The 27,253-nt window shown below is 36.4% G+C and overlaps 1 protein-coding gene across 1 annotated transcript in view; it reads left to right on the top strand.

The window, feature by feature from the left end:
- The window catches only part of LOC138695211 (tyrosine-protein kinase RYK-like), a 57,687-nt gene that overhangs the window by 24,873 nt on the left and 5,561 nt on the right, over positions 1-27,253 (top strand). Inside the window, exons 3-5 of the mRNA XM_069819670.1 lie at positions 8,835-8,994; positions 10,931-11,080; positions 24,868-25,027. Coding sequence (XP_069675771.1) covers positions 8,835-8,994; positions 10,931-11,080; positions 24,868-25,027 — 470 coding nt within the window. The remainder of the gene's footprint in view (positions 1-8,834; positions 8,995-10,930; positions 11,081-24,867; positions 25,028-27,253) is intronic.

Here is a 27,253-nt window from a genome sequence, read left to right as displayed (position 1 = left end):
TAGCGCCACGGATTATTATTATTATTATTATTATTATTATTATTATTATTATTATTATTATTATTATTATTATTATTATTATTATAAGTATTCTCGAATACAAGTTTCATTATGATCAAATGATTGTGTTTTAGTTACTCAAATTTAAAATATACCGTGTATATATATATATATATATATATATATATATATATATATATAGGCCTAACTCCTCTTACATTATTTACGTTTCATGAATGACTTTGTTTACAGCATCTCTGATATTATCAGAAAAGAACTAAGTTTCCAGGATTTTAAATTACATCTAATGGGGAGAAGTCCACCGCTGTGGAGTAGTGGTTAGCACGTCTGACCGTGATCGAGCGGCCCATTTTCAAATCCTGGTTGGGACATATTATCTGGTTGGGGTTTTTCCGTGGTTTTTCCTCAACCAACTGAAGCAGAATTGCTAACTTCCGGTGTTGGACCTCGGACTCATTTCGCCATCATTAATGCATCAATACCACAGCCCGAGTTCACTTCCCTGTGCGGCGTGCTGTACTTGTACAAGAGCGCGGCCGTTCGGCTACCCAATCCTTCACAGAATAGGAGTGCCAAGCACAATAAGCCTCAGGCTGCAGTGTAAACTTTCGGGTCCCTCCTCCGTACAAGGTAAAAAAGGGAAAAATTTTTTTAAAAATTATTGCAACTTCGAAATTTAAATTTTAGTATCTACTAAATATTGTGTTTTATTTTTTAATATCGAAAATATTTAGTTTAACAAAAAATTATATTTTGTTTCGTTGACCAGAGGATACAGAACATGCGTAAAAAATGTCAAGTTCCTAGCATTAAAATATTGAGATTAGGACACATGCTTATATGACATATGACATTTTTTGCTCAGAATGTCTTCGGAAATAAGGTGCGTATGTAGCGGTAAATTCTCATGAATTACCCTGTATATGAACATTACAACGAAGTGAAGAGAAGCGAATAGAAGCATTTGAAATGTGGATATGCAGAAGAATGGAACATATAAAATAGACAGACAGAATAAGAAACAAAGCTGTGTTGGAAAGAGTGGGTGAAAAAAGAATGATTTTCAAACTGATCAGGAAGAGAAAAATTAATTGGTTGGGTCACTGGCTGAGAAGAAGCTAACTACTGAAGGATGCATTGAAAGGAATGGTGAATGGGAGAAGAGTTCGGGTCAGAAGAAGATATCAGATGATAGACGATATTACCACATATGGATCATATGCGGCACCAAGAGGAAGGCAGAAAATAGGAAAGACTGGAGAATAATGGGTTCGCAGTGAAAGACCTGCTCTTTGGCAGAACACAATGAATGATTGAATGAATAATATAATATAGCCAAATATATTATATTATATTATATTATATTATATTATATTATATTATATTATATTATATTATATTATATTATATTATATTATATTATATTATATTATATTATATTATATTATATTCTTATATTATACAGGCTATATGGAATAGATTTTTAGTTCCATACCTATTTTTTCTTCTATATCCTAGACGTATACCTATGTTATTCAGATATCTCTACAGTTCAGGTGCGCAGGGTATTCCTATCAAAATTTTATAGGACCTAAAACGCCTAAATGAACCATAAACTCCTATAAATGCCTAAATGCTATGTTTGTGGCTGAAAAGCGCCTTTTTTTGTATTTTTCGTATATTTAAAATAAAAATACTGGTACAGAAAATCCAAAATGCCCAAAAAAAACTACAGAGATGCTATTTAAAGTTTAAAAAATACATATATATGTGTATATATGTGTATATATAAATATATATATATATATGTCTTACAGATAAACATGGCTTGACAAATGTGTTCCGTATTGGTCTCAGAGGGAGGGACAAGAAGATTTTAGCTAATTTCCTGGAACGGAAGTTCTTTTGGAAAAGTTCATCCTAGAATAAAAGGGGTGGTAGGTTATTCAAATTCATTTTCGCGTCAATTCATCCCATTATGCGAAATGAAACTGATCAATCAGCCGTCAGTATCTATCACAGATAGAATTTGAGCCTTTAGTTTAGCAGCACCAGTTCTTATTATATAAATTCCTCCTAAAATGGAATATTTACAAAAATTTTAATTATCAATTGTTAATTTTATATAAACTCTTAAAAGTTCTAAATTGCACTTCATAAAGTCCTGAATCTCTCTCTTTAGCACCTAGAAATCTGTTCCTTAATAATATAATATAATATAATAATTATGCACCAAAGAGTTATGTTGATAATTTAGAGCACAGATATTGCATGCCTATCTCTCTATTGTAGTGCTATGACAAATCTATATCCAGATTCTTAACGGAATTGCACGTTTTGAACATCACTGATATCGTAAAAGTGACTTCGGTTATGCCGCATGCCTGCCTATTTTCCTGTCTACCTGACTAGCTGAAGTTTGAATAGTAAAAGCACGATTAAAACAAAAAAAAATTCCCTACGGAATCATAGGTTTCGAAGTGACACCTTTTCATATCGCAGCCAGTGCCCTACAGAGTCAGCAAACTGGAAATATTCTTTACGTCTAGCAATGAACATAAAGCCCACGTTTTACTGCCTCGGTTCCAGATAGCGTTATTGTAAGGTCAACATTTCTCTGCACCATAAATCCACTCGCAATATGATTGCTCGGTCAACACCTCTCTGTATTAGCGTCACTCACCAAACTTCACGGCACTACAAATTCCACAATAAAAAAACAAATGTTTACAGCATGGAAAAGCCTACATTAAGCAACACATACCAGCCTCGATATTTAAGCTCTGGAATGCGAACGATGCATACGGAAATCTGAGTCAATATAATCAGCTGAAAGATATATCATAACTCTTCTGACAGAGGAACAGTTGATGAGCTCATGTCGAAACCTCCTCTCAAATTGTACACACATATCTTAAGAACAGATGTATAAACATAAAAATGACAGGTAATTTGAGTGAATCTTCAGGATTGCTTTTATTATTTTATTTTAAGTTGTATCAACTACTAGGTTATTTAGCGTCGATGAGATTGGTGACAGCGAGATGGTATTTGGCGAGATGAGGCCGAGGATTCGCCATAGATTACCTGACATTCACCTTACGGTTGGGGAAAACCTCGGAAAAAAACCCAAGCAGGTAGTCAGCCCAAGCGGGGATCGAACCCGCGCCCGAACGCAACTTCAGACCGGCAGGCAAGTGCCTTAACCGACTGAGCCACGCCGGTGGCAGGATTGCTTTTAACGTCTATCAGAAATTGGAGTAATGGAATTTGGATAAATAAAAGTTGGCTCTTCAGTAATCTTCATATGAAACGAGTCGAAGTTAGGATAGGAGAAGACATGTCAGAGGGAAGTGAAATAGGGTGAGGATTACACAAGGATGTCCTTCATCACCTATCCTGTTCAACATATACTTGGAGTATTTAGTGAAGAACTGTTTTCAGAACATGGGAGAGATGATTGTAGGAGGAAGAAGAATAAAGTGCATCAGATTTACTGATTATATGGCGTTGTTAACAGAAGAGAGACGACAATAAGGGATATGCTACTGGAGCTAAAATTCCCGAAAATGTACATTCTCTAAACTATTAAAAGGAATATTTGCACGCACCATCATATCAAACATATCCCTGCAGAAACTCACATTCGTGCATCTTCGTAAATACGAGGAATATCTTCATTGCGAGCATATCTTTCATTTTTTTATTGGGTTTCTTACGACGCTGTATCAACATCTAGGTTATTTAGCATCTAAATGATATGAAGGTGATAATGCCGGTGAAATGAGTCCGGGGTCCAGCACCGAAAGTTACCCAGCATTTGCTCGTATTGGGTTGAGAGAAAACCCCGGAAAAACCTCAACCAGGTAACTTGTCCCGACCGGGATTCGAACCCGGGCCACCTGGTTTAGCGGCCAGACGCGCTGACCGTTACTCCACAGGTGTGGACCATATCTTTCATGTTTTTCAGAACTGCAGTGCCGTTCTAAGTGCCATTTACACTCAGCTTGTACCGCTGAATTGCATAATTTATATAAAATCCTTTCTCCGCGTGAACTGAAAGTATCGCCCCCGAACTTACTTACAATATGTTTCATTTTTCAATGTTTACGTTTTTATTCTTTGCATTATGACAAAGACAAAACGAAACTTTATACAACTGCTTCTTTGTACTGCACTGATACTACTGGGAAAGAAAACCACCTACTATAAGGGTGAACGTTGTAGGCTACTATTATTTTCTGTTTTGTCAGGAGGTGTACACGAGCGTAGCCTGTGACGTCTGGGGTATTGCTACGGTATGATTCTTTATACAACATCTGTACACAGCCGGCGATACTGGTATTGAAGACGTAATATTTTGATTCCTGCGCATGTAACTTGAATCCGTGAAATCACCACAATGATCCAGGCACTGGTCGTGGCTTTTGTCTTCACTGATATATTGAAATTACAAAAAAAAAAAAAATACATTTTATCAACAGTAGTCTCACTAGAGGTTTTGATTTATTAGAGAAAATCGAAACTCGAGTGGGATTTAATTGACTATTACAAGATTAGAAGGAAGTATATAAAGATTAGAAGAAATAAAGAACTCTAATACAATAAAATATTAATTGACTTACTGAAATTCTATTTCACTAATGTTAGCTTCACCAAAACGTTTCAACGGAGCCGCCATTTTCAGTTGACTGTCTATGCTGTAAACAAATGACGATCGCAAAGCATGTTTTATAGCAGTGGTCGTCAGCACTCGCTGAAATGTGCAAAGGGTACGCGGTGCTGTCCCGTGTGCACTGTCGTGCAACAGGGAGACATAGAGAGCATACCCGTTAGCAGCTACGGAGTGCACCGTAGTGCACTGCGTTTTCCGCGGGTAAGAGACTCTAGCCCCAGCGTGCTCTGTGCTGACGACCCCTGGTTTATAATACCGTAAAGAATTTGCAGTTTGAAATGTTGGCAAGAAACAAATGATAGGAAGGTGATAAAAATAGGAGAAAGTATATAAAGATTAGAAGAAATAAAGTAGGCCTACTCAAATAAAATAAAATAGATACTGACTTACTAAAATTCTACTTTATTAATGTTACTTTCACCAAAATGTTTGAACGGAGCCGCCATTCTCAGTCGATTAATTCTGCGTGAAACAAATTACGATCACAAAGCATGTTTTATAGTACCGTAAAGAATTTGAAGTTTGGAATGTTGGCAAACAAAGAAACAAATGCTAGGAAAGCGATAAAATTAAACAAATGCTAGGGAAGCGGTAAAATTGTGCGATAAGCAGCCATGATTGGTTGAAAGACGTCCTTTCGTACCGTTTTATTGGTCAAAAGTAGTATGACGTAGTAAAAGTGTAATAATCACTGTGATATGACCTCGTATCTGATAAATGACGCAAACGTAACAATAAAAATTGGTACTCCATGAGGAATATCCCTGGGCTTAGGACTAAGTGACTTACATACAGACATACAGTCATAGTAAACAGTACGTTCCAAAAATATGTTCGCGTTTTCCAGTGACGAAAGAGCTTTCAATATTGAATCATTTTCGCACAGGTACTGTTGAAGCAGTAATTAGGAGAGGGAGAGACCGATTTATTAGCGAAGTGATATCTCCATATTTTTATTACATGTATTCGCGGGGATGTTCTGGCGACTTCGTTAGAATTAGCTCCTCACACAGGTGTTTCGTCACTTGTCAGCATCGGACAGATTTAGGGCCACCTTGAGCGGGGTTTCGTATAGAGACTCGATGAAGCATAAAACCCTAAAGTTAGACTGGACCCGTGGGAAAGATACTGCCAAGCTTGGGTTTTCCAAAGAACGGGTATTCTTGTGAGATATACAAACTAATTTGAGGTTATGGGAAATCCAAAGTCTAAATTTAGAGATGACATATTTCGCGCCCAATAAGAAGAGATCTTGGTCCAGCTTATGAGGTCACTTTGGACCAATAGGGAATAGATTTTAGGCCAGTTAGTGACGTAGTTTTTAACCAATAGAATAGTTAGTTTTAGCGTAGGATAGGTTTTTATAAATAAGGGTGACGGGGAGCTGAGATGACGACTACTATTCCGCTTCGGAGCGGAGATCAGCAAAAACAACTTTACATCGTGTCGGCGGCCCTACATACAGGGCACAAGCACAAGATCACATCGTGTCGGCGGCCCTACATACAGGGCACAATAACTACTTCGTTTGGTGTCGACAGGACTACTATTTCGCTTCGTGTCGTAGTGTACGGGACAGAGTATTGAATTTATAGTATCGGATAGAGCTTATTCAGAGCTGCAACTGAGTCGATACAGAATTGCGACCAACGATTGAAGTATAAATCAGCCGGAAATACATACTCTAGGGTTTACCAAGTGAATACGACAATAAACTTATAGTTTTGGAATTTACACTGCCTTTTATATAAGTAGCCGGCTTGGGATTATTCCCGACATCAACCTACACCACAACCGTACCTCGGCTACCCTGAGTGAATCTCACGCAACATCGAGACGCACCCACCCACAAATGGCGCTTTCCAACGTGGGGCTCGAAGGAAGACAGCTGTTCCAGTGACCGGCCCCGGGTGCGAACACAGCACCAAACAACGAGGAGGACCGGACGGAGCAGTTCAGCCCTGCATAGCCGAGGAACGACGCTGGAAGGCGGGAATAGAACCAAGTCATCGCGACATCACGGAGACCACCAGGGAAGGCAACACGGAGACCACCAGAGAAGGCAACTCGGAGAGGCGGTGGCAAGTATGAAGGGATTTGTGGGTGGAATGTCGTTATTGAAGCCCCACGTTGGACGCCCTTTGAGGGTGAGTGGTTATTGTGACCACACGTTGGGCGCCATTTGAGGGTGGGTGCGTCTCGATGTTGCGTGAGATTCACTCAGGGTAGCCGAGGTACGGTTGTGGTGTAGGTTGATGTCGGGAATAATCCCAAGCCGGCTACTTATATAAAAGGCAGTGTAAATTCCAAAACTATAAGTTTATTGTCGTATTCACTTGGTAAACCCTAGAGTATGTATTTCCGGCTGATTTATACTTCAATCGTTGGTCGCAATTCTGTATCGACTCAGTTGCAGCTCTGAATAAGCTCTATCCGATACTATAAATTCAATACTCTGTCCCGTACACTACGACACGAAGCGAAATAGTAGTCCTGTCGACACCAAACGAAGTAGTTATTGTGCCCTGTATGTAGGGCCGCCGACACGATGTGATCTTGTGCTTGTGCCCTGTATGTAGGGCCGCCGACACGATGTAAAGTTGTTTTTGCTGATCTCCGCTCCGAAGCGGAATAGTAGTCGTCATCTCAGCTCCCCGTCACCCTTATTTATAAAAACCTATCCTACGCTAAAACTAACTATTCTATTGGTTAAAAACTACGTCACTAACTGGCCTAAAATCTATTCCCTATTGGTCCAAAGTGACCTCATAAGCTGGACCAAGATCTCTTCTTATTGGGCGCGAAATATGTCATCTCTAAATTTAGACTTTGGATTTCCCATAACCTCAAATTAGTTTGTATATCTCACAAGAATACCCGTTCTTTGGAAAACCCAAGCTTGGCAGTATCTTTCCCACGGGTCCAGTCTAACTTTAGGGTTTTATGCTTCATCGAGTCTCTATACGAAACCCCGCTCAAGGTGGCCCTAAATCTGTCCGATGCTGACAAGTGACGAAACACCTGTGTGAGGAGCTAATTCTAACGAAGTCGCCAGAACATCCCCGCGAATACATGTAATAAAAATATGGAGATATCACTTCGCTAATAAATCGGTCTCTCCCTCTCCTAATTACTGCTTCACTGTCGTCCATTTGTCTACGTTGTATCCCAGTTTCCCCCACCCAGCTAGTGGCTGGGCTGTCTTAGCTCCTTTCTCAGAACATTAATTTCTGTTAGGAATTGGAAGTCTACGTAATATTATACAACTGTTTAAAATAACTTAAATAAAAGAACCTCTTTAAGTAATTAACTGTCACGTGATTTCCTCCCTTTCTACGACCCTACGACATAACCACTTGGACGGACAGTAGATAGTATGTCTGAGTAATTTTATCTTTTCGGATCGGGCAGAAGTGAAGACTGAATTTACAGTACCTAAGGTACTCTTTTATAGAGTAGGTACAGAATTATTTCAACATGAGTTACTCGTACGAAGGACGAAACTGGTAATTAGGATTAGGTACAATAGTCTATAGTGCGATAATATGCACATTAGAACTGAAGCCTGTATCGAAATGAACGGCCACCATTTTCAAAAATGTGTTTAAATATCCATATTATGATTATTTTTCAATGTAACTTCATTCTCTATATTGTACGCTAATGTGCTGTAGACAGTATAATATACACTGCATAATGAATACGTCCGAATGAATAGCTCAGTTCGTGAGTAAAAACACTTATTGTTAATACAGTACTGTATCTTGATTAAACAAAAACTTAATGAAAATGATCAAACTCGAAATTGCGATAATTCCTAGTTTACGTAAATGGATGAACTACTTTTCTTCCCTCCTATACCTAGTAAAGTGATATGTTTGTATATTACGCCAGTATCATCGAACTCCAGTCGTGGAAGGGGGTAGCAAACGGCGTTGATCCATAGGTATAGGCAAGTTAATATTAAAAATGTTAGTAAAAATAAAATGATGTCCCTGTACTTTACGACATGCATATTCCTTTATATGTAAGTTTCAAGCAGTGTACGTGATTTATACCTGTCGCATAAACGAGGAATGCTTGAAATACCGGTAGCACTCGAGGGACTGTTACATGTGCCGTTGTTGCTCTGTTGCAGACCAAGCCTCCAAGCTCCAGGTGACGCTGATGTTAGCAGAGGGAACCATGCTGCACGGGCTCTCGCACAAAAACGTCTTGCCTATCCTCGCTGCAAGCCTGGACAACTTGAAACAGCCTCTGCTCGTCTATCCTTATGCCAATAAGGGGAACCTTAAAAAGTATGCTTGCATATGTGGAACAGATTTCATCCTAAGGGACAGGGAGAGAGTAAAAACCTGACACAACTCCAACATACTTCAGTTGTTTCGAAATCAGTCCAAGAACACCATTATTCTGAAGAAGAAGAATTTTACACACATTTATGTCCTTGTATAGGCCTACCGTTAGCAAACGGCTAGAGTTGACTTCTAACCTGGTACCCCGGGTTCGGATCCCGGTGGGTCCAAGTGGAATTTTTGGTGGACAAAGACAGTGTTGGTGATAGGTAGACTGAGGACTTCTTAGACACTTACCGCAAGTTGACTGCAACTCGACATTAAGTCTTTTTTAAACACAGGTTTCAGTAGGATTCTGTAGCAGACTGCTTTCGAACCCAACCGAAGCTATGTTTGTAATTACGTCATGGTAAACAGAATAGGTAGTCAGAAGACAGCGTAGTGCATAACACAAATTTATTAATTTCTTATCGCCGATATCCTATCGTATGTACAACATCGGATCATCATGTAGTTCCACAGAGTGGAATACCCAAAAGTATATTTCTGATCGTTTCTTATTTGTCTCAAAATGGATTCCGTAACTCCCTAAACATTATTCTGAAAAATTTCGTAGTACTTTTCTCGAAAAACATACTGAAAGGCTCTCTCAAATATATTTTTTCTTGTTGAAATTAGTCTTAAATTCCCTCTTAACTGTTTCAAATGATTCCCGAAGCATGTTGCATTTTCTTTCTTGCTTCGTAAACTTTCATAAGTAAAAACATGTCACAAACTTGTCTTGCGTGACCTTGATACATACATACATACATACATACATACATACATACATACATACATACATACATACATACATACATACATACATACATACATACATACATACATACATAGAGGAGACTGTTGTACCTTTAAACACTTTTCATGTTTCATTTTTTTTTTTTTTTGGAAATGAAATTTTTAAATAAAAAAATGCTTGAAATAATTATTGAAGATTCCTTTACTAATTCCTGTGTGTATTTTTCTGTTTTACAGATGTATTAAGGATGGAAAAAATAAAATGAAGGGATATGTAATGTGTTCAAAGGTATAACAGGTTCGTGTACCTTGGAACATACCCTCTTGTAAGATGGAACACATGGAATATAGGTGGGAATATAGCTGTAAAAACTGACAATCATATTTAAAATGTATTTGCCATCATAAACCAGAGCAGGCTTCTGTGATTGAGATTTTATTTCCTGGAGGTGCAATAACTGCTTCAACAGCTTTCTTCAAGGCATCTGGATCAATTGGGGGCCTTTTAACTCCATACTTACTTCGTGGCATGATCTTAAAATAAAAGAAAAACAAAAACCGATAGTATCATGTACTTTGGAACATGTTCCATGGTACAAGATGTTTTGTGTTCAAAGGTACAAGAGGGTGCACTTTTAAACAAATATGGCTACCAAAACTAGAGATTCGAATAAGTCATGGAAATTAAAGTATGTTATTACTCATCAGATGATAGGGGACAAATTGTACTTGATAGATAGTAACAAATACAATCTGGTTTTTGTGTTAGAAAACATACATCAATGAACGAAATGTTTACTTTTGGTACTAAAAGAAGAACTTCTGTCCACAGAACTCACACTTTGCAATAAATCAAACTGAAACTACGATCAGAGCTACTTAGCGGTTTTCTCTACAGTCTACTTCAGTTTGAGTCCTCTAGGTAGCAGCAAAAATTAAAAAACAAAAAATGTTCGAAGGTACACTATGCTAAAGGTACAACAGTTTCCCCTACATACATACACACATACATACATACATACATACATACATACATACATACATACATACATACATACATACATACATACATACATACATACATACATACATATTATCGCTTTCTAATTTCTGTGAGAATGGTTGCTCGTCGGTGCCGCAGGTTCCTGCAGAACTGCCACCAACGCGGGGAGGAGCAGTACACGCTGCTCACACAGGACATCGTGGACATGGCCATCCAGGTGGTGCTGGCCATGCTGTTCCTGCACAGCCAGCGCATCTGCCACAAAGACCTCGCCACTCGGAACTGCGTGTGAGTATCCTACAGCTTTCAATGGGGAGTCCAAACTGGTCCAGCCACCTATTATGCTCTAACGTTTGAGTCTTTCAAGTACCTATCTGTCAACCAGAAAGCCTCATCCTCGTTCTCACAATAGCCCACCTTTACATCCTGCCCTCAGGGAGAAATTAATCAAGCTTCCAACATCTAAAACATTCTTACTTGCTTCAATGGCGTCATAACTCAATGATACAGTGGTTACGAAGCTTAGCCCTGTCCATGGACTGATGGTGTATCGGAAAATTCAACCGGAAGATATAAAGTAGGGGAGCAGGTATCTTATGTTCCATAACTCAACAAGTACACAAATTTAAGTTACTAGTTTTAGAATAAAAGAAAGAGCGATGATTTAAAAAAAATGTAGGTCTACAATTAATTCTTGACTGGACGCGCCTATGTATAAAGTGCGCCAACTTGAAAGAAAGTTAGCATCTTTACATTTTCTATTGCAATTGGAAATAACGAGATTATCTTAATAAATGTTCCTTCATTATTACTTTTCGGCTGGTTAGCTCAATTGGTAGACAAACTGGTTACGGACTCGAAGGTCCGGGATTTGATTCCAGGTGATGACGGGATTTTTTCGTTGCCAAACTTTCAGAAAGGCTCCGAAGTTCATTCAGCTTCTTGTCAAATTGAATACCGGGTTTTTCCCGAGAATATAGTAAAGTTCATTAATATTATTTTATTTCCTAAGAAACTAACATGGCCATCTTTTCAGTGTTGCCAACTGTTGCCAGATATCACCAAATCAGGTGAAATCACAGTGCTATGCACTGAAACAATACTGTTAATTATTATCATTTATTATTTTTATTGATTAATTGATTTAATATTAAAATGTATTTTGTCTGGCAACATGAAATTCATTGGTTTGACTAAACAGTTTACGATTCACCAGACCTAACCTAAAAATGTATTTTGTTTGATCACGTGAAATTATTATTAAGAACTTCGAAAACCGAATATATGCTGTTTATGTATTAATTATTACTGATTTATTTATTAATACTAATATTATTATTAAATTCAAGTTTCAAATAACAGTCGCCATCGGTTCATGAACGTTCGCAGCTTCTTCAAAGGAAAATGATACAAGAAAGGATTACGAATTTGAATCAGAGCAAGAATATGATACTGATTCGAATGAAGATATCGAGCTATTTTCTTCTATCCTAGAAGTTTTAATCGAAGGGAGAATAAGTGTCACTCTAAAAGATATTCTTCGGAAAGTAATAAGTAAAAATATATATTATAAATTTCGAAAAGAGTAACAAGTGAAATCGATGTACTTATGAAAATACTCGTAATTTCGAAAAACTATGTACACGATACAGTAATTATCTACATCCAACACAAAAAAGTGGATAGAGTTCAATATTCTAGAGAAAAGGACGCAATAGAAACCATATGAAGCGAGAGAGAATGATACTAATGGTAGGGATCAAGATGTCACTAAACTATAAGTCGTCCAGACTTCGACATTGAGCTAGAGGTGACAGTTATGTACTTCGAAAGATTTGTGTTATGTCCTCGTCGATGGCAAAGGGATCCATACAAGAAGGATTCACGACAAATTAGCTATCATTCGAACTATTCTTCGTCAGTTTGCGGCAAACTGTAAGAAAATTCGTATCATATATGAGTTTGTTGCAATGGATAAAAAAAATACGAGAATTTCTTACGGAGTTGCTCTTCATAAAATGTATTCCGAAAAACCCAGTTAAATACAGGGACATCATTTTATTTTTACTAACATTTTTAATATTAACTTATCTATATCTTTGGATTAAAAATCTAGAACCGGAAACACCGCTTGCTCCCCCTTCCAAGACTGGAGTTCGATGATACTGCCGTAAAATACAAATCATTTTACTAGGTATAGGAGGGAAGAAAAGCAGTACATCCATTTACGTAAACTAGGAAATATCGTAATTTTGAGTTTGATCATTTTCATTAGGTTTTTATTTAATCAAAATACAGTACTGTATTAACACTTAATGTTTTTACTCACGAATTGAACTATCCATTCGAACGTATTAATTATGCAGTGTATATTGTACTGTTACAGCACATTAGCGTACTATATAGAGAATGAAGTTAAATTGAAAAATAATTATAATATGGATATTTAAACACATTTTTGAAAATGGTGGCCGTTCATTTCGATATAGGTTTCAGTTATTTTGTGCATATTATCGCACAATAGACTATTGTACCTAATTCCAATTACCAGTTTCGTCCTTCGTACGAGGAACTCATGTTGAAATAATTCTGTACCTACTCTATAAAAGAGTACCTTACGTACTGTAAATTTAATCTTCACTTCTGCCCGATCCGAAAAGATAAAATTACTCAGAAATTCTATCTACTGTCCGTTCAAGTGGTTTTGTCGCAGGGTCGTAAAAGGGGGGGGGGAATCACGTGACAGTTAATTACTTAACGAGGGCCTTTTATTTAAGTTATTTTAAACAGTTGTATAATATTACGTAGACGTCCAATTCCTAACAAAAATTAATGTTTTCAGAAAAGAGCTAAGACAGGCCAGCTACTAGACTTTACAGAGGGGCGAACAGAAGCGGGTGGGGGAAACCAGGATGCGACGTAGGCAAACGGACGACAGTACTGTGCGAAAATATGATTCAATATTGAAAGCTCTTTCGTCACTGGAAAACGCGAACATATTTCTGGAACATACTATACTCACTAACTCAGTACTGCATACGCGGTCTTGGTTCTCTGTGGAGGACGGTTGTAAGTTTACTAGTAGAGGGGGTGGGAGTGAAGTACATTCAAAAACTCAGGTACAATAAAAATTGAAGTAAAAATAAAATTATATCTCTGTATAAGCTCAATGTGTCTGTTCTAGTTCATTTAATCCGAATTATTTATATCATTTCTACTTGTAATTGATGATTATTACACTAGAAATGTTTATTAAACGCAGTTAAGATAGCAAGTGTACAACGCGTTCGGTAGTGTTAGTAAAAAGGGAGAGTCCGCAAGAGGGTTAAATTATTAAAGACGGAAGTTTAGGGGCTCTTCTAATGAAGATCCTCCTCCTCTCTGGGGAGGTTGAGGACACCATAGCAACGTCGCTGCTCCCCACTTAAGGAGATCCCAAATGATATATTTTGGCGGAGAAGATCCTAAGTGCGTCCCACCTTATACATTTATGATACCGGTATGCAATAAATCCCTTTTATCATTAAGCTACGGGTAGGAAAATAAAGACAAAAATAAATGTACAGGCCCGCTCCGTTCCCAACTCTTAGTAACATTTCATCAATATAGCATTTTGTGAAGCGTTTGATACAGAAGAAAATCTTACTTACTTCGATGTGTAATACTGCTTTCCGAATACTTATACAATAGATCTATGTCTTACGAGTAGGGATAGGATTTTGATGACCTATAAATCATAAAAAAGTCCTAAAATCAATGCATTTATGACTTAAAAATCTTTCAAAAATTCCCTTAAAAAGCCCTAAAAATTGATCTTACATTCTAAAATTGGCTTACTAGGAAAAGGAGTTTTGTGCTACTTAATATTTAGACTAGTAATTAAATTAAATTCTAGTGCCAACATTTAGGTTTATTTAATTTTACATAATTTTTTCTACGTGGTACACTTTAATTAATTGTTTTACCTGATATAGTTTCTTCAGATGCGTTTCCAATTCACTGTGGGCTAAAGCAAGGAGATGCACTATCACCTTTACTTTTTAACTTTGCTCTAGAGCATGCCATTAGGAAAATCCAGGATAACGGAGAGGGTTTGGAATTGAACGGGTTACATCAGTTGCTTGTCTATGCGGATGACGTGAATATGTTAGGAGAAATCCACAAACGATTAGGGAAAACACGGGAATTTTACTGGAAGCAAGTAAAGAGATAGGTTTGGAAGTAAATCCCGAAAAGAAAAAGTATATGATTATGTCTCGTGACGAGAATATTGTACGAAAAGGAAATATAAAAATTGGAAATTTATCTTTTGAAGAGGTCGAGAAGTTCAAATATCTTGGAGCAACAAATATAAATGACACTCGGGAGGAAATTAAACATAGAATAAATATGGGAAATGCCTGTTATCATTCGGTTGAGCAGTTTTTATCATCCAGTCTGCTGTCAAAAAATCTGAAAGTTAGAATTTATAAAACAGTTATATTACTTTGAGAGAGGAACATAGGTTAAGGGTGTTTGAGAATAAGGTGCTTAGGAAAATATTTGGGACTAAGAGGGGTGAAGTTACAGGAGAATGGAGAAAGTTACACAACACAGAACTGCACGCATTGTATTCTTCACCTGACATAATTAGGAACATTAAATCCAGACGTTTGAGATGGGCAGGGCATGTAGCACGTATGGGCGAATTCAGAAATGCATATAGAGTGTTAGTTGGGAGGCCGGAGGGAAAAAGACCTTTAGGGAGGCCGAGACATAGATGGGAAGATAATATTAAAATGGATTTGAGGAAGGTGGGATATGATGATAGAGAATGGATTAATCTTGCTCAGGATAGGGACCAATGGCGGGCTTATGTGAGGGCGGCAATGAACCTCCGGGTTCCTTAAAAGCCAGTAAGTAAGTGATATAGTTTCCATGTAGCCCATCACAAGGCCACTCTTATACTGAATTAGCAAGTATAGAGGAGTCTATATTGAAGGGATGAGTGGACTGATCCATTACATGGGTTGTACTATGTTAAAAGGGCAATATTTGTTAGAAAAACGATTAAAATATTATACAAAATAATGGGTATTAGCCACCGGCGTAGCTCGGTCGGTTAAGATGTTTTCCTGTCGGTCCGGAGTTGCGCTCGAGCGCGAGTTCGATTCCCGCTTGGGCTAATTATCTGGTTTGGGTTTTTTCCGAGGTTTTTCCCCAACCGTAAGGCAAATGTCAGGTAATCTATGGCGAATCCTCGGCCTCATCTCGCCAAATATCATATCACTATCACCAACTCCATCGACGCTAAATAACCTCGTATTTGATACAGCATCGTTAAATAACCAAGTAAAAAATAAAGGGTATTAATGGACAAAATATGTAGACAAAATATCAAAGGAAATAAACATTATTTATATTAATAATGGGGATTTGTGGCCAAAATTAAATGAAAATGCCTCAAAAATATCCGAATAACACAAAAGATGCTCTTATGAGTTGAAACAGGCAAAAAATGCAAAAAAAATGCCCTAACAAATATGTCTTACAACACTCAGTTTATCACATAACATATAAATACTAAAGCGGCTAGGTTTCTGGCTTACTAGAAACAAGATGCAATTTCATCAAAATCGTAGCCCAACTTATGAGTTATCTTGTGCAACTCTTCTTCATTTCTTCTTTTCTCCATATATTCGTCGCTCCTCAAAAAAATCTTAATCGTTATTTCAGGATTATATACAGGGTGTTTAAAACTATTGTAAAAATTTAACGGGGTGGTAGGTCAGAACATTTGGAACCGTTAGATAGGAAATGCATCACCAGTGAAGCCTCTTTTCAGAGTTACGCCATTGTAAAGATGTTACCCCTGCAGGTAGACAAGTCTTTCGAAGATTGGTAAACACACATTCTTTATCTAAAATGCCTCCAAATGTCCTGTCCTATCACTCCGTGAAATTCTTTACAATTATTATGAAATACTCTGTGTAGTACTTTCCTATATTTCCAATCTGTACTGAATGTTTCAGTTACCATATTACAAACGTCTGGAGTTATTAGAGAGGGTCATAAGCAATTTGGGAAAATCTGAAAACGCCTCGGTTATGAGTTATTTAAAAATTCCACTAAAATACATTAATGCTAAATTTTATCGATATTAATCAATATACAGAACTAACTTACAAACGAGAATATTCAATAAAATACGTGAAGGCCATAATTTCAATTTTACAAAGTGATAGACGTACGTACTCTTTAGTAAATGAATACCTGTCGCGCTATCTGTAACTTTGGAGGGGAAGGCAGCCGGCACACTATTACACATATTAAAAATATTGATCCAGCAGGAATGTTAACTAAAAGCACTGCAAACTCAAATATTTATACACCATTTCTGTGCATTTTAAGTGAATACTTCTTAGTTGTGCCCAAAACCATTGTTACTTTCGTAGGACCCAATCAGCTGTAATTCCTTAACGATCGATAATGAGACCCATGCTCAAATGACATCTTAAGCTCATAATAGACCATAGAAATCATTCCTAAAGCGCGGGCCATTAGTCGTGAACTACTCTGTACGTTTCAAACCTGGGTGAATGGAAGAGAAGGCTTTCTTAACTTTGCCATTAAAAATAAAGCTAGTACTACTACTACTACTACTACTACTACTACTACTACTACTACTACTACGTACAGACCGATTATTTAGTCCTGACAGCTCAGCGACGCGAAAGAGGGGAAGTAATAGGAGTAATGGGGAGAGTTTCGGAGTATAAATAAGCGAGAGTGGTCGGTAAAGGAATGCAGTACAGTTTAACGCTATACCGCATGCGTGATCGCTCCGACTGCAGGCAACAGACTAACCTGAACATCCCTTGGCGTAACTTAGTGGACTCGCCTGACTCAGGCGCAGATTGCCGACGACAGGACTAAAAAATCGTACTGTACCTCCACTACAACTACTGCTACTGTATGTTTCAAACCTGATTGAATGGAAGAGAAAGCTTTCTGGCCTTAACTCTGCCACTAAAAATAAAGCTAATACTATCGCTACTACTACTACTACTACTACTACTACTACTACTACTACCACCAATACGTACCTCCACTGTAACTACTGCTACTACTACCACTACCATTAACACAACAAGCTAATACTATCGCTACTACTACTACTACTACTACTACCAATACGTACCTCCACTGTAACTACTGCTACTACTACCACTACCATCAACACAACCACTATTGCTTCTGTTTTTAGAAAAGATTTAGATGTATTCTTACAACATATGAAGGCCGTCTACATGCTCATTCAATTTACGAAACTGGCTTGAGCAACATGTTTTTCTCTGCTTAATTTGGCTGAGACTTCTGTAGTCTCAATACAGAAAGTAACTCGCCTAACCGGAAACTTGATGGGGTGATGAACTGTTGACAGCTAATTTTGTCTGACGCCCTATCAACTAAGAACAGAACTTCATATATACCGTAAATCAATTACATGGAGCATTCAATTTATTTCCCTTTCAAAGAAAATCAAGAAAATTTACCACCCATAAAAATCCATCGCGTATGATCCAACAAACTTTGCATTCAGTGATATCACTAGACCGCTGAGGACTGCTAAAAGGATATTTATTTTTATTTCATATTCAGAACGCTCCTTCTAAGTGCACACTGTATAGCCTCGAGACATAAAAGATGACTGATCTCCTGTAATGTGAATTTGTCGAAGTCCAGATTCGGTTCACACAACTAGAGAAAGGATGTTTATTTTGCATCTAATTTATCCTTTGTATATATCTCTGTTATAGATTATTTATAACATTTGATCTATAAACAGACAGAAAAACAAACAAACAAACAGAACATCGGAAAAACAGAGCGGAATCGTTCATGTTGTTGTTATTGTTGTTGTTTTCTAATGCCAGGCGTTTGACAATAAAGTCATTTGACCTCTTGCACTCCAATATTTTTCAAAGGTATTATCATGGTCAGCCACTGAAGCACAGATTTTGAGGTGTTCCGAATCCATTTCTTGGTTTGAGTTGCACAATGGGCAGTTAGGGGACTGATATATTCCAATTCTATGCAGGTGTCTGGTCAAATAATCATGGCCTGTTGCCAATCTAAATGCAGGTACAGACGATTTTCGTGGTAAATCGAGAGTCAACTGTGGATTATGGTGCAGAGTTTTCCATTTTTTCCCTTGTGATTATATTATCAAATTTTGTTTGTTGAAGTCTAAGTATGTAGATTTAATCAATCTTTTCACAGCGTAATAGGTAGATTTAGTAACAGATCTGTAAGTAGCAGTGCTGCCCTTCTTTGCTAAAGCATCTTTCATAAAAAAAATTTGTTCACGTGTAAACCTAAGCTCTCACGAAATCAAACAAAATCTTCCGAGGGGACTTTTTCTACAGCTGCCGGTCATTTTTTGTTTCTAAGACGATACATATTCCATACTTTCGTCTCCCTAAAATTATTGCATGAGTTTTTTTTTTTACAAATAAAAGAGTTCACGTGTTTGTAAAACAACCGGCGAGAGGAGAGGTGTAGCCAACTAACTGCATTCAGTGACTTTTAAACCACGCCGATTGAAAATGATTCCCCAAGGTTCCATTTCATCCACGAGAATGTTCTAATCAGCAGGTTATAAAGCACACAAGCCATATTCCGCCAGTACGTTGCCTTGACCGCGGAGCGGCGCTATCAACTTTCACTTTTAGTAAAGCTGTTATGGCACAATTCTGTCCGGCCCGTCTGTCAGCAAGAAACAATCGTCGCCAATGATTAACTTCACACACAACTTAGGCACACTACATTCTACTTATATCTCACTTACAAGACACACATTTTCCTAAAAAGTAGTTACATCTACAATGGAGAGAATTATTACATTTATAATATGAAGTAATGGTTTTATTTTAAATCACAAATATCTGTAGAAATTGGCGTATAATTCTATTTTATTAACATCTGATTTCAAAGAGGCATTGGTACATGTCTTCTACATTACATTGGCGTTCGAAGATACCTCACCCCTACTAATCGATAATCTGTTCGTGTAAGTGTGGCTTCTCTAGTTATTACTTCTATGAATAGATGGCCAACGTAACAGTATCGCTAATTGTACATAAATATACCCGCATTACAAAATTCAAAATATCTTCTCCCTTTTCTAATTTTAAAAACCAATAGGTTTATCGGGAAACCGCTGATACTGTCAATTATGAGAATAATTTATACTTAATCTACATTATTATTTTCCTAAACACTTTTCATCCGTCCCAATAATAGTGTCGCCTATTGAGAACTAGCGGAATTGTTTTGAAGTTGTCAGTTTGTTATATCTTTGGTTCTGACTTATCCCGTAGTTAGAAAGTTCGCTTACACTATCAGAAAATTCTAGGTCAGATATCTTCAGCAGTGTACGGGGGAGATCTCAAAATTTCTACTATCCCTTGTTTTTTTTTTCAGTTGCCAGATGGTAATAATGAATTGAATCTTATTTCTTTAAAATCTCTACTGGTTTAATAAACACGAACCATTATTTTAAGAGCTAAACCATGTGAAATAAAAAGTACCAGCAATTAAATACAAAGCGAAATTAACTACACAATTCACATGAACATTTTTGGTTGTTTCAGACCCGCTATCCATTCCTCACAGATTTCACATATATTAGTTAACACTCTATATATACAAGGTGTTAAAAGGGCCTAGTATTTTGAAGAGTGGTAGCTCTCATCACAACAAAAAAGAAGTCCAATAAACATGCGTCCTAAAATTAACAGTTTTTACGAAAAGCGTACTTTAAAATTTGTGTCTTGACGACAGATTAAGAGGGCCGTAGATTAACTGGTTCTTAGTATCGGTGTTTCTTAGCAAACCAATTGCCCGTCTTTCTAGAGGAAGTGCAATACCATCAAAGACTACAAAAAGTCTAATTTATGCATGACGGAGCATCAGTCCATTTCCGTAACAGAGTCAGACGATATCTAACATGGGTATTTAATCTTCGATGGATTGGCCAGGGAGGTCCTGTACCACGGCCTGCTCATTCCCCAGATCTTAATACCTTGGACGTTTGGTTACAGGGACACTTAAGGCTTTGGTGTATGCAGCACACATTGAAGCTACATGAGCATGTTTTCAACCCCTGTCAGCACATCAGAGACCAACCAGGCGTGTTTGAAAGGTTGCGTGGTTCCCTAAGACGTCGAGCAGAAGGATGTATTATAATGAAAGGAAGTTATATCGAGCATCTCGGAAGATATTAATTTTAGCACACATGTCGATTAGACTTTTTTTACTTATTTTGATGAGTTCTACCAACCCCATAAAATATTAGACTCTTTTTAACACCCTGTATATAGGCCTACATATATGTTATATTACATCAGCGTTTTTCAATATAAATATGGCAAAAAATTCGATGTGCACTTGTTAAATTTATAAATATACGATCGGAAATGTAATTCTTGCAAACCCACAGTTCCTGCAACCCAGATCAAGTGAACCACAACCAGAAACGAATAATGCTTTTGTGAACGAAAAAAAATGAGATCACGTAAAGTAAACGATCATATGTTCTAGAGAAGACTATGACATTTTGTCTTTACGACTTATGGAGATCCCAGATAGGATAAACTAAAATATTATAGATATTGTTTCAATTTAAAAATCACACAAGACGAGATAAGTGAAGAAGAACTCTTGCTATTCTTGAAGTCGAATCATAATTTCGTGAATCATAGTTCGTGCAAGCAAGGTCAAGGGAACATACTGCAAAACAGTACTGTAGATCAGAAGAAGTGAAGTTTTTAACTAGATAATGTAAATAAACGCAGATTTTATGGATGAATAATAGATCCTCTACGAAAGTCTGCTCACTTATTCTCGGACTGATCCTGTTAGCTGTGCTTGCGACTTGTAAAATAGACAAAAAATAAATAAAATCACAGAATTTAAGTCATCGCTTTAATGTAAAAGTGGAATAAGAATAGGTGTGCACTTCTGGGAAAAAAAATTCATAATTATTTAACGAGCGGTTTTGTATTTTAACAGAAAAAAATGAAGACTGAATCTGTTAATGTATCGAATGTTCGGCGAACGAAAATCTTCTCATACTAAGAGTTCTCTGGTGTTATTTTGGATAACGGATTTCCGTTCCAACATCAATAAATATATAGAATCTTCGTTCAGGGGTGAGTTAGGGGAGGAATGTAGATGTGTTTGGGGAGAAAGCGTGGAGTTGTAATCCATGGAAACCTCTTGCATCGCGCTTTGAAAACGCATTACTCTACATGGGGTAGGGCTTTTTATAGGATGTAAATAACAAAACAACATCACTTTTAGCTGACGACCACCCTCCGCGCTTTCACAGGGCTGCATAGTTTCCACACAGAAACAAGAATGAAGGGAGACGATGTGTATGAGCAGTGTTGTGAAGTCTGTCAGCTATCAGACATTACCGTCTCTACTTCTAAAATCAATAATTCCATTACTAACGGCTATGTCTAATAATTTTAGATACAGTTTGTATTGGCAATGCTACGAACATATGTGTCAGGCAACATTAATGTTCTCGTACCTCAACATTCATTATAAATCCAATGTAGTATACGACTTAAATTCATTATTATTATTATTATTATTATTATTATTATTATTATTATTATTATTATTATTATTATTTACTTACTTACTTACTTACTTACTTACTTACTTACTTACTTACTTACTTACTTACTTACTTACTTACTTACTTACTTACTGGCTTTTAAGGAACCCGGAGGTTCATTGCCACCCTCACATAAATTATTACTATTATTATTATTATCATTATTATTATTAACTTTTATCTTGTGCTGAACTGTAATTGGCCCCAGGCTGATGTACAGCACAATAAATATTAGTAAATAAAAAAATAATAAAAATTATTATTATTATTATTACTCTTATTATTATCATTGTTATCATTATTATTATTAACTTTTATGTTGTGCTGAACTGTTATTGGCCCCAGGCTGTTGTACAGCACAATAAATATTAGTAAATAAAAAAACAATAAAAATTATTATTATTATTATTATCATCATCATCATCATTATTATTATTATTATTATTATTAACTTTTATCTTGATATGAACTGTTATTGGCCCCAGGCTGTTGTACAGCACAATAAATATTAGTAAATAAAAAATATTAATACAATTTATTATTATTATTATTATTATTATTATTATTATTATCATTATAATTATTATTACTAACTTTTATCTTGTGCTGAACTGTTATTGGCCCCAGGCTGTTGTACAGCACAATAAATATTAGTAAATAAAAAATATTAATACAATTTATTATTATTATTATTATTATTATTATTATTATTATTATTATTATTATTATTATTATCATTATAATTATTATTACTAACTTTTATCTTGTGCTGAACTGTTATTGGCCCCAGGCTGTTGTACAGCACAATAAATATTAGTAAATAAAAAAATAATAAAATTATTATTATTATTATTACTATTATTATTATCATTATTATTATTAACTTTTGTGTTGTTCTGAACTGTTATTGGCCCCAGGCTATTGTAGAGCACAATAAATGTTAGTAAATAAAAAAAATAATAACAATTATTATTATTATTATTTACTTACTTACTTACTTACTGGCTTTTAAGGAACCCGGAGGTTCATTGCCACCCTCACATAAATTATTACTATTATTATTATCATTATTATTATTAACTTTTATCTTGTGCTGAACTGTTATTGGCCCCAGGCTGTTGTACAGCACAATAAATATTAGTAAATAAAAAAATAATAAAAATTATTATTATTATTATTATTATTATTATTATTATTATTATTATTATTATTTTTACTCTTTCATACGTAACACCTATCTTAGAATTCCAGTGAAAGGTTTTCGTGGTCAAAGAATTTTCTTCAGTAAATTATATAAATCCCTTTCTCCAGTAGCCAGGTGTATCAAAAGTGCTAATTTGCACGATTTGATTAGATTTTACTTATGCATACTATATCCTTACTTGTTATTTAATATACCATTTTCTCACTGCCATTTTCTGTCATTCATTCTCGTCATCATATGTTTTGTTTTGTTTACTGTATCTTGTGCAAAACTGTAATTGGCCTTAGTGCTGTTGTTTAGCACGTTAATATAATAAATAAATAAATAAATAAATAAATAAATAAATAGAAAATAGATAGATAAATAAATAGATAGATAAATAAATAAATAAATAAATATTACGTCTATTTTTATTATTATTATTATTATTATTATTATTATTATTATTATTATTATTATTATTATTATTATATAGACTAGGAGGAGACATGACAGAGAGAAGTGGAATAGGAAGAGGAGTACAACAAGGATACCCTTTATCACCATACCTGTTGAACTAACTAGCCTACTTTGAAAATTTAGTGAAGAACTATTTACAGAACACGGGTGGGGTGATAATAGGAGGAAGAAGAATAAAGTGCCTAAGGGAAGTTGCTCCTTATCGCATGCAAAATAATGGTAAAAAATAGCCTGTCTTCAAGTAATCATAAATATAATACTATTTATCAGAGATCTTTCATTTTTTAGTGATACGTATTCATACTCGTATTAAGCTTTAAAATAAAAAAAATGGTTACTCAACAGTAATCTCACTACAGAAAATCAAAACTCGAGTGGGATTTAATTGACTATTACACGATTAGAAGAAATAAAGTATTCTAATACAATAAAACATTAATTGACTTACTAAAATTCTATTTCACTAACGTTTGAACGGAACTGCCATTTTCAGTTGACTACCTGTGCGGTAAACAAATGACGATCACAAAGCGTGTTTTATAGTACCGTAAAGAATTTGAAGTTTGAAATGTTGGCAAACAAAGAAACAAATGCTAGGAAAGTGATAAAAACAATACTAGGGAAGTGATAAAAATAAATAAATGCTAGGGAAATGATAAAATTGTAGCGATAAGCAGCCATGAGTGGTTAAAACACTCCATGCTTTTTAAAAATAGAACCGTTCTGCGTTGTTTGTTGCAGGGTGGACGAGAAGCTTCGGGTGCGAGTGACGGACAACGCTCTGTCTCGCGACTTGTTCCCCACGGACTACTACTGCCTGGGCGACAACGAGAACAGACCCATCAAGTGGCTGGCCATCGAGAGCCTGCTGCACAAGCAGTTCACGGGGGGCTCGGACGTGGTCTGTACCCTTGTACACACTAAATAAACAGGCACTGTGCACGAACAATTTTGTTACAAATAGGAGTTGGCAGATGTGGAGTCGAACAAACTATGAGAATACTTGTTAGAATTCACCTGCTGTTCCGTACGCTTTACCTTACCTCAATAGAAATTGAATTCCCTCCAGAACTGTAGCAGATAAACAAACGAAAATTTCTCCAATCATGAAACAGACTTCCTCTGATTGAGGTTCTAGCTGAATTATGTACTTACAACTTACTTACTTACTTACTTACTTACAAATGGCTTTTAAGGCACCCGAAGGTTCATTGCCGCCCTAACATAAGCCCGCCATCGGTCCCTATCCTGTGCAAGATTAATCCACACTCTATCATCATATCCCACCTCCCTCAAATCCATTTTAATATTATCCTCCCTTCTACGTCTCGGCCTCCCCAAAGATCTTTTTCCCTCCGGTCTCCCAACTAACATACTATATGCATTTCTGGATTCGCCCATACGTGCTACATGCCCTGCCCATCTCAAACGTCTGGATTGCTGTGGTCGTGCCAGAGAATCAGTTCCATTCCGAGGCTTATTGTATGGATTTGTAACAAGCTGTTTTTATGGTGATGGGTTCTTAGCCCTTCGCCCAACCCTCAAGCTGGAGGACCACCTCTTATCGGCTGTCCACGACTGCTTATTCAATATATTCGCAGCTACCCTCCATATCTGGACGCCGTCTCCTTATCCGCAAAATGGCAGAATTACAAGAAGAATTTTTAAAACAAAACCTGAGGGCAAGAGAGGAGATGGGAGGTCTAAACTGAGATGAAGGGACAGTATGTGCCAAGACGTTAAATGATTGGAGGAAGGAACTGGGAGGGAAGGCTCTTAATAGGGAGGCATGGACGAAGCTTCTGGGGAAGGCCAGGGCCCACACTGGGCTGTCGAGCCATTGATGATGTATGTATTTATTTATTCACACTGCAAGTGGGCAAGCACCCGGTGGCAGTGATATACACAATATAAACAACACACAATAAAATGATAAGCAATACACAATAAAATTTACAGTACACAATACAATTTTACAATACATATACAATTTTATACACAATACAATAAGAATACACAATACAATTTAACACAATAATAATAAAACATAAATAAAATACCTAATTTTACAATACAACCTACATAATTATGTATAGGCCCTACATAAGTTTCAATAGTCTTTCACTTTACTCTCATCTCACTCCCTGTAGTGGCACTATGACGCATTTCACTGACACTTTAGCTCACATTTCACTGACACACTGTAACACATTTCACTGACACTATAGAACACATTTCATTGACGCTATAAATTATCACTGATCGGAACTGTTCACTGCACTGTAAAACCATAACTTCACTGACTCACCTCGCTTCACTGATACAACAGTTCAAATAAGTCAAATAATTACACCCTTATGCATACTTATAAACAGAACTACATTTAAACTAAACATTTCTAGTCTAAGGCCCTCTTACACGCTATTTTTAAATAATTTACAATTCAAACCAAGGAAGTAACTCGTCAGGCTAAATAAATACATGTCACCTTAAAAAATTAAATGTTAAATGTCACCTTAATTTTAATTTGCACTTTATACACAACTTTTTAAGTTATTCTTGAATCTCCTTAAGGAAGGACAGCCCTCAAACACCGCTGCAGGTAGGTCATTCCAATCATTTATAGTTCTATTTAAAAATGAGAATTTACCGACATCCGTTTTCTGTTTCCTACATTTGATTTCAAAATCATGATCGTTCCTACCATAGTACGTTGGCTTTTCTAACCGAGCCGTTATGTCTACCCATGCTTTCTGACCTAGATGTGCTCTATACAATGATGTTATTCTAGTTTTCCTACGTCTGTTTTCCAAAGTTTCCCATTTAAGTTCTTTTATCGTATCGTTTCCATCTTCTCTTTTACCTTTAACAAATTTAGCTGCCCTATACTGGATTCTTTCTAAGGAATTTATCTGATATATTCTATAGGGATCCCAACATGTAGTTCCGTATTCCATTAACGGTCGCACTAACGTTAGATATGCTATTTCCCTCGATTTGGGGCTAGCCTTTCTCAAGATTCTCATAATAAAGTGAAGTGCCCTCCATGCTTTACCCGTAACATTATCAACATGTTCTCCCCAAGAAAGTTTGGAGTTTAAATACACTCCTAGGTATTTACAACATT

This window comes from Periplaneta americana, chromosome 2 (genome assembly GCF_040183065.1).
Source record: "Periplaneta americana isolate PAMFEO1 chromosome 2, P.americana_PAMFEO1_priV1, whole genome shotgun sequence".
In the NCBI taxonomy this organism is placed as follows: domain Eukaryota; kingdom Metazoa; phylum Arthropoda; class Insecta; order Blattodea; family Blattidae; genus Periplaneta; species Periplaneta americana.
This window is presented reverse-complemented; position numbering and strand designations above follow the sequence as displayed.